Below are 9,141 nucleotides of genomic sequence, written 5' to 3'. Positions count from 1 at the left end.
CTGAGGGATCTGAGGCGGGAGCCAGAGCCCAGGGCGTAGGCACAGGCAGGCTCAGCAAGGCCGAGGCGCACGAGAGTGCAAGACTTTCCCCGCAGAGGGCACAAGTAGGGCTGCGGAGGTGAGGGATTGAGGGAAGAGAGCGGAAGAGAAGAGGTGCAGGGGCAGTGGTCCCCAGGCCTTAGCGGGTGTCAGGATGGGATTTCCTGCAGGGTTTTCTGGGAAGACCTGTCTGTTCCTGAACTTGACCCTTCCTACCACTCAGCTTGAGATGGAAGCAGGAACTCCAGCCCAGGTGAGGCAGCTGGACCGTCCATGCATTGCAGCTGCCGGCCGAGGGCTGATACAGACTTAAGCAGCGCCTGAGCTGCACTAGAATGACCAGGCAGGGTGCAAACCCAGCTAGACGAGCCAAAGGCCCAGGGGGACGAGGGTCAGGAAGGGTTCCCAACCGAAGGTATTTCTAAATGGAATTAAAAGATAAGTAATTTTTAGTACCTGTGTCTGAACTGGGACTCCTCAGTTGTTAAGGCAATGCAGTGGACGGCATGCCCAGATGCACATGGGGGATATGGCAGTCCATTGGGGTCCTGCAGGGGACATCTAATACGACGGCAGAGGATGGACAGCAAACCTACAGCTCTCCCAGCAAGCATTGACAGCAAGTTATCTGGGTGAATGGAAACTCTGAGATGGACTCTCTCAGCCAATGGACCTTGGAAGGATTTCCTATTCTCAGAACTGTCGACACCACCTAAGCAGAAAACCCTTGGAGCAGGCTCCACATTGGGGACCCTACGATGACACGGGATGCCCGTTCCCCATCCCCAGGTACTGATGCGGTTAGATGGAGGGTGCAACTTTTCCCTTTCTCCTCCCATTCCCCCAGATATAGGAAGAAGAAAAACAAAATTAGAAACAAGAATCTCATCCACTTTCCCCTAATTCTTGACCCTTCCCACACTAATTAACGGTCCATATGGGCCTGCATCCTTCTCAACTATGTAACATCACTGAAAATAAATCTTTAATAAAAAAGACAAAAAGACAGAAAAAGGTTGAAGCCAGCATGAATACTCAATTGGCTAATCCTTCACATTGCAAGCATGGGGATCATATGTTCACCAGTTCATATCCTGGCTGCTCCACTTCCCTTCCAGCTCCCTGCTCGTGGCCTGGGAAAGCAGTAGAGGACAACCTAAAGTTTTGGAACTCTGCACCTGTGAGGGAGACCCAGAAGAAGCTCCTAGCTTCAGATTGGCTCAGCTCTGACAATTGCAACAATTTGGAAAGTGATTCAGCAGATGGAACATCTCTCTGTCTCACCATCTCTCTGTAAATCTGCCTTTCCAATAAAATAAATCTTTTTTAAAATGGAGGGTTTTTTTTAAAAAAATCAATAGTTTTTCCATAATATGCATTTTCCATAAGCTTTTGAATACTCTTCACCCAAATAAAATACTTTTATTGCTCCAAAATCAATTCATCTTTTGTTTTCTACATTTTTAAAAAAGATTTATTTTATTACAAAGTCAGACATACAGAGAGGAGGAGAAACAGAGAGGAAGATCTTCCATCCGATGATTCACTCCCCAAGTGACCGCAATGGCCAGTGCTGTGCTGATCCGGAGCCAGGAGCCAGGAACTTCCTCCAGGTCTCCCACGTGGGTGCAGGGTCCCAAGGCTTTGGGCTGTCCTCGACTGCCTTCCCAGGCCACAAGCAGGGAGCTGGATGGGAAGTGGGGCCACTGGGGCTGCCGGGATTAGAACCAGTGCCCATATGGGATCCTGAAGTGTGCAAGGCGAAGACTTTAGCCACTAGGCTATCGTGCCAGGCCCTGCTTGCCTTTTCTTATTCAATCCCTACATAAGAAAAGGAGGTAGAAGCCCATAGGGAGGCTCAGAAAATGGAAGGAGCTTGTCCAGTACTCTTGGAACTTCCTGGATGGAGGCTGCTGAGGGGCCCTGGCCAGTGTGTGAGGCAGTCGGCTTCAGCTGTGCTCCCAGGCCATCCCACCTGGAATAGAGCAGCTGTCACTTGACAGGAACACCCTAGGCCTGGGCTCTGGCCACAGAAAATGGCAGTGTCTCTAGGTGGGAGGGCTTGGGTGTGGGACTTGGGAGATCTTTGCACCCTGCACTTCTGCTGGTTCCCTTGTGTCACCTTGAGCAAGGCCCATCCTGCCTTTCCCCGTGTTGTGTCCTTGACTGTAGAAAGCAGGCAAGAATTCCCATGATTAACCAGGCTATGGTGAGACACTATGGGTCTTGTTGACAATGGGAAGGATTGTGGGAATGAGCCATCCTGTTTTTTACTCCCTCAGGTACAGAATCCCAATGGCCTTGACCAACTATTTATTGTAGGATGGTTATGGGATCAATGTCTTGGGGTCCTCATGCTTGGCAGGGACTTAGAGTAGATGTTTCTCAGGGTAAGATTTTTTTAATTTGGAAGTCAGTTACAGAGGCAGAAGAGGAGAGAAGAGATCTTCTGTCTGCTGGTTCACTCTCTAAATGGGTCGCCATGAGTGCAACGACCAGAGCTGGCCAGGTTAAAACTAGGAGCCAGGAGCTTTATCTAGATCTCCCACATGGGTGCAGGGGCCCAAGCACTTGGGCCATCTTCCATTACTCTCCCAGGCATACTAGCAGAGTGCTGGATCAGAAGTGGAGCAGCTGGGACATGAACCGGCACTCCTATGGGATGCTGATGTCTAGGTGGTGGCTTTACCCCTTATACCACAATGTTCACAGTCACCGTCCCCACCACCCTAACCCACAGAGATATCTTCCACAGCCCACGCCACTGTACACAGGCAAATTCCCAATCTGTCTCTATCCTAGTCCTCTCCACCAGCCTCTACCCCTACACCTGCCTTAAGTCCATTCAGTATACTGTCATAGAAAACCTTAGACTTTATGGTTTATAAACAGCATTTATTCCTTACAGTTTTGGAGAGATATGCAAAATCCAGCACTGGCAGATTGGGTGTCTGCTGAGGGCTCGTTTCCTGCCTTTTCCCTGTGTCCTCACATGACATACATCTCTCTGGAGTCTCTCTTAAGGGCCGAGATACCACTCATTGACCCCTGATCACCTGGTTAAGGGACCCCCGCTGGCTAATACCATCATACTCAGGATTAGGACTGCAACATCAGAACCTTCGGGGGCACAGCAAGCAGTCGACAGCAACACCTCACAGACACCACCTAGTATGCCACACAAGTCCCTTCAGCTCACTGTGTCCACGCCAGACTCTTACACTGCTCTTTGCTCTCACCGAGCCTGCTCCTGGTCCAGAGTCTATGCCTCCTTGTGGGGGCGCCATGGCTCAGTCACCCATCTAGAAACCCACATGCCATCCTTTTTTTTTTTTTTTTTTTTTTTAACCCACATGCCATCCTTGACACCACCTTTTCCCTCCTCCCTCCTGTCAGCCTGGAACTGCTCTTCCCTCAAGGCTCCCCAGACTTTGTCACCCCTCCACCACCATCACCAGCCCCTGACAGAGTCCAGGTCACCACTCGGGCAGTGTGTGGCCGGGCCTGTCCTTGCCCTTGTCCACCCATCATCCCCAGCCCTTTCGTGCCACTGTTGGGGCACACCGCTTTTTCACAGGCTTGCTTTATACCCCAGAGCCCTCCTCATACCCTCATTAGTATTCTGTTTGGCAATGCACTTGCCAAATATGAAGAAGCCCTTTGTGGAGACACATCCCATAGACTCCTCATCCTGCACCAGGCCTTAGATCCTGTCCACGGTGACAACTGTATCCCACCTTGCTGCTTCTGACTGCTGCATGGGACCTCCCAGCATCCACTCCCCAAGGACAGGTTCCCAAGCTGCCTCCACCCCAGAGCACCATAAAGAACGCTGAACAGACATCCTCATTCTGTCACTCTGCCTTCAGATAAATAGAAATAAAGAAGGAAGGAGGGAAGGAGGGAGAGAGAAGAGAAGAGAAGAGAAGAGAAGAGAAGAGAAGAGAAGAGAAGCGAAGCGAAGCGAAGCGAAGCGAAGCAGCAGACATGTGTCCCAGTCTCTCCAGGTTAGCAGCCTACATGCCTACTTTATACTTTCTGGTTGTGATTTATGTCACCCAGATGGCACCACCTCCAAGGAGGCCATGACCTTGCCCTTGCCCTTCTTACCCCCTCACTCTAGACCCCATCTTCCCTCCACACATGCTCATCAGTGGGTATCTTTCCTAAACCCGTGGAGAAGGGGTGGGAGTGGAAAACAAGGGCTCTTCCCTGATAGGCCATCTCTACCCAGCCCCCTCCCGGTCTGTGTACCTTCCTCTGGACTCCATGGCCCCCATACCTCCCTACCCTGCTCATGGTATCTTCAACAAAATCAACAAGTGTCTGCCTCAGCCCTCTTGCCATTAGGACCATCTGGTTCTTGGCTGCAGGGGCTGTGCTGTGCTTTGCAGCACCTCTGGTCTCTGCCCTCTTGGCATTGGTAGCATCCCATAGTGTCACAGGCAGATATGATTAAACCTCACTAGGGGCTGAGTCACCACTGGTGGAGATTTCCTGAATTATACACACACTGGGGCTGGTCTTGCTCATATCCACATCCCTGGTGCCCAGAGCAGGTGGTCCAGGCCAGGAATTCTGGGACCCAGTCAGTGATGGCCATGAGCCAGGGTTGTGCACAGGTCAAGTTCTAGGGTGTGCTGATGTCAGTGGAGGGAAGGCATCTCTCTCCCTCTCCTTCCGTTTCCCTATGGGTCCCCCCCAAATCAGCATCCCTGTTTGTCCATCAGGCATGCTGGCACTGCGGCCCTGGACAAGCCACTTGTCCTCACTGAACCTCAGTTTCCCTGAGGTAGACATCTCTGTTGCCTAAGCCATCTAAGGAAGGCCCTGCTCCTCCCTGATTGGCCACATGCCTGGGGAGGAGCAGAGCAGCCGCTGCAGAGCCCACTGCACCCCTCAGAGGACACACTCCAGCTCCAGCAGAAGAGGTAAGCCCCACAGCATTTATAGAGGGTAAGGCTGGGCCTGGGGTGGTCACTGCTTCAGGGATATTTTCCAGGAGCCCAGGGCCTGCAGAATCCAGGAGCGCCGCTGGTGGGAAGTGGGCAGGTTCTCACAGCTGGGGCTCCAGCGGTGCGTGGTGGCCGGGTCACACACCCATGCATCCCCATGCGGCAGCGGCCAGGAGTTCCGCCAGCAGCTGGCCAGGATGTGCTCTTGGGCCTGGGCTGCATAGATGCACACCGACGCTTCGGGGTCGTGCCTCAGGTTTTCCAGTGCTGCCTCGCAGGAGAAGAGGACAGGTCACATGTTCAGACCCCCACAGGGGTCTCCCCCCACCTCATCTTCCTATCCACCACTAGGCCTTGGCTTAGGCATCTTCTACCCAGCATCCTCTCATCTAGTCTCCCTCTCCTGCCTTCAAATTGTTTACATCCTTCAAAGGCCTGAAGCCGAAAACCTGCCCTCTCCAGGAAGCCTTCCTGGATTCCCACCCTACTTATTGCATGCTCTCACCAGCTTCTCCAGTTATACCCTGGAGAGTCTGAAATATTACCCCATCTTCCTGTCCCCCCTCCACTAAATGGGGGTCTTATTTGGAGCCTCATGTCCTTAATGAGACTGTGAAGACTGTAAAGGTCATAGCGTGGGCGACACGTTCTGTCTTTTATAACCCCGGGATAGTTCACGTTGTCCTCACTGTGTGTAAAGACCCTGGGTGACTTAGCTGAGCTAAAGACCTTGGTCTGGGTGTGTCCCTGCCCTCCCCGCCCCCATCCATCCTCCCTTCCCTCCCCTCCCCCACAGCGGCAGCCAGATGCACTCACCTGACTTCACCTCCTTCAGGCGCTCTTCCGTCATTATGTCCTCCATGCAGGGGACCAAGGACCCTGAGCACAACCCAAGAGATGAATGTATCCCCACCAGCCCCCCTCAGACCACACTCCCCAGAGAAACTGCCCCCCGCTGGCACCTTCTTCAGCCCCACAAGTGAGGATACAATAGGCAGAGTCTCCAAGAGGGGTCCTATAGGCAGAGCTGGCATCAGAACATGGGCAGGATCTGGTCAGCAGCCAACTGTGATGGTGTGGCCCCGGGGCTGGGCTCTCAGATATGGTATGGGAAGGTGCTGCCTCAGCTGCCCACTTCTCCAGGGAGTCAGAGCAGCCATTGCTTGGGAGGACCCAGGGCACCTGTTCCACCTGCCGGGCAAGGCTTCCAGTGATAGCCCTGGAGGGGCTGACCCTCAGCTGGGCTGTGTGCAGGATCTGCCACCTGTGAGCCTTCAACCACACTGCTCAACCTTGCCTGCTTCAGCCTGTGCTCTAGCTATTGGTACCCACAGGGCCTAAACAGATCTCCCAGAGGCCCTGCCCTCACTTCTCCTGGCCATTTCCTGTTTGTCCTCGAATGCTGAGTGTACTGATGGCTCCAGGGGAAAATCCTTCCTGTCCCCACCCTGGGCTAGGTTAGGTGTCGCTCTGGATTCCTAGAGCATCTACGAGTTTTTCTCTGTTTATCCTGTGTTGTATGTTACTTGTGATTTATGAATCTTTGTTTCCCATTTTCACCTTGGAGCCACTGATGATGAGCTTGGGAGGGGCGGACTCTGAGGACCCTAAAGCAGCATGGGGAATTGTTGGCATGGACACACTTCCCACTGGAGGCTTCACACTCTCTTCAAAGTCTCACAAGAGAGCTAAGACCCAAACAAGGTGGAAGTCAGTGCACTGTGCTAGAAGCTGTCTGTGGGCAGCCCTGGCTCTGTCCAGCTCTGCTGCCCTGGCCCTAACCCCAGCCCTGGCACAGAGACGAACCAGGGTACACAATACTACCTTTTGAAGAGTTATGAACTTGAAGAGACAGTTAAGGAAGTCAGCCCCCAGGACCAACATTATGATGCATTGGGATAAGCCTCTGCCTGAAATGCCAGCATCCCATATGGGCACCTGGTCAAGACCTGGCTGCTCCACCTCCGATCCAGCTTCCTGCTAATGTAACCTTGGAAAGCAACAAAAGATGGCGTAATTGCTTGGGCCTCTGCACTCATGCAGGAGACCTGGAAGAAGCTCCAGGCTCCTGACTTTGGCCTGGCCCAACTGGGCATTGTGGCCACTTGGGGGCAAACCAGCAAATACAAGACTCTCTCTCTCTCTCTCTCTCTCTCTGAACTCTGCTTTTCAAATAAATTAAAAAATATATCTTTACACAGAAAAATATCAGCCTCTTAGGAAACAGACACTGCTCCCTGGAGGCAGGCACCGATCATGAGGCTGGATCCCAGTGCTGGTCCTAGCACCAGCCACCCTCCTGCCTGGCCCTGTCAGTATCACCTACTGAAGGTTTTGTTTTGCTAGCCCCACACAGAGTAGGGATCAACCAGTGTCTTCAAAGCCAATGGACAGATGTATGGGTGACCAAGGACATGGAGCAGCAGATGAGTGGGAGAGAGGTGCTGATAGTCCCTGCTCTTGGTAATAAGGCCTCAGGGCCCTGGTGAAGGGCACGTGGCTCTGGGAGGAGATCGGTAGCTGGGAGGACAGGGAGTGCTGGGGGTGGGATTCTCACCCCACTGCTCGACCCCAGCCACCACAGTCTATGAAACAGATGCCAGACACCTGCTGTCCTCCAGAGCAAGCAACTGTTCTACACAGTTGCCAAGGCTGTGAACTGCACAAGGGCTTCAAGCTGAGAATAGCCTGTGGCTGGCTTCCTAAACCGTGATCTTAGAGGAGGGAAGACCATCCTATTCAGGGCATCATGACTGTCCCCTTGCCAAGCTCTGCACCATGGGGGAGACAGTCCCCCAGATCCTGGCAGGGTTGGCAGCCTGCGAGGAAACACACTGAGGAACAGGAATTGTCTGGCGGCACTGAAGCTGTGAGGTTACCTATGAACATGACTGAGGACTTGCGGAGGGAGGCCCGCGGGTTCTTGGCATACTCCAGGCTCTGGCTGAGGAACGTGAAGGCACTGTCTCGGTAGCTGTTCACCTGGGGCAAAGAGACCTCACATCATTTGGCCCCACAGGGATTAAACCACCCAGCCACCTTTTCTGAGGCCAGAAACCAGGCCCTGGCCCTGCCTCCTATACCTCTCCGTGGCCCTTCCCTCAGCCTTAGCAGCTGCTGGTGGTCAGTGCTATTGCCTTCCTGCCTCAGATGCCTCGTTATCCATGCCCCTGCAGCAGCTGGAGGGAGAGTGCTCAACTGGAGACCCAGCCCGAGCTGCAAAGGGAAGGGACATGCGAGGGACACAGCGGGTAAAGGGTTCAGGGCTGACTGGGGTCAAGGACCCCATTGAGCAATAGGGAACAAACCGGCAAGTTGGGGATCTTTAAAGGCCTTGACAACCAGACAGGAAAGGGGCTTGGAAAAGCATAGGCAGCATTCATTCTTGACAGGGCAGTGGCAAAGCAGGGCTTGGGGCATCCCAATTGAAAACAAGCAGTAACAAGCAGTAAGGGTAGTTTGGAAGCAGGTGTCTAGCTCAGATCAGAGGCTGTGGATGAAGATGAAGACAAATCCAACCTGAACCCACCCCTGCATGTCAAATTCTCAACTCCCAGGCCTGGCCTGCAAGGTCATCACAGTCATAATCCACCACCCTGAGCAGAGCCCATTCCACTGCCCACAGCAGGCATGTCCCTGGTCATGATGCCTGGGACATGTGCTGTGACTATGACACCATCTCTTCCAGTGCATGGGAAGCTCCTGCGAGAGAGGAGCCTGCCTCACTCAGCTAACCCCAGACAGCTCCTGGCTTGCTTGCAGCAGGCACATAGAAAGTGTCCGATGAATGAACAAGTGAATGAACAGTTTACTGACCCCTTCTGAAAACTAAGGCTGGACATTGACCTCCAGATGAGCAAAGCCACCATAGTCTGGAGAGCAAAGAAAGAACTGAGAACCTGGAGGGGTCTAACACAGCAGTCACAGTGGCAGCCATGGGCCACGTCACCTGCGGAACAGTGACCAGCATGGCACTTTAAACAAGCTACACTCATTTCTATTAAAGTCATAAGAATGCAGGTTCTAGTTTTTCTGGTGGAGCTGGTGGGCCTGGCTAGTGCAGGCTGCGTGCTCCCTCCCCCTGCCATCCATGTCGCCCATAATCCCTATCTACGTGGTGGAGCACAGACCACTGCATGTATGTGAA

The 9,141-nt window shown here is 53.1% G+C and overlaps 1 protein-coding gene across 7 annotated transcripts in view; it reads right to left on the bottom strand.

Moving 5' to 3' along the window:
- Positions 1–4,966: 4,966 nt before the first annotated feature.
- MROH7 (maestro heat like repeat family member 7) overlaps positions 4,967–9,141 on the bottom strand; it is a 41,379-nt gene continuing 37,204 nt past the window's right edge. For 5 of the 7 annotated variants that reach the window (XM_058655826.1, XM_058655840.1, XM_058655823.1 and 2 more), the window contains 3 exons: positions 7,874–7,976; positions 5,811–5,873; positions 4,967–5,261 (listed from right to left, as the gene is read on the bottom strand). In XM_058655826.1, coding sequence (XP_058511809.1) covers positions 5,017–5,261; positions 5,811–5,873; positions 7,874–7,976 — 411 coding nt within the window. In that variant the 3' untranslated portion in view covers positions 4,967–5,016. The remainder of the gene's footprint in view (positions 5,262–5,810; positions 5,874–7,873; positions 7,977–9,141) is intronic. The other 2 variants (XM_058655835.1, XM_058655842.1) reach the window with 2 other exon arrangements.

This window comes from Ochotona princeps, chromosome 2, assembly GCF_030435755.1.
Source record: "Ochotona princeps isolate mOchPri1 chromosome 2, mOchPri1.hap1, whole genome shotgun sequence".
NCBI classification, from domain to species: Eukaryota; Metazoa; Chordata; class Mammalia; order Lagomorpha; family Ochotonidae; genus Ochotona; species Ochotona princeps.
The sequence above is the reverse complement of the archived record's forward strand: the minus strand, read 5'-3'. Positions and strand labels throughout refer to the sequence as shown.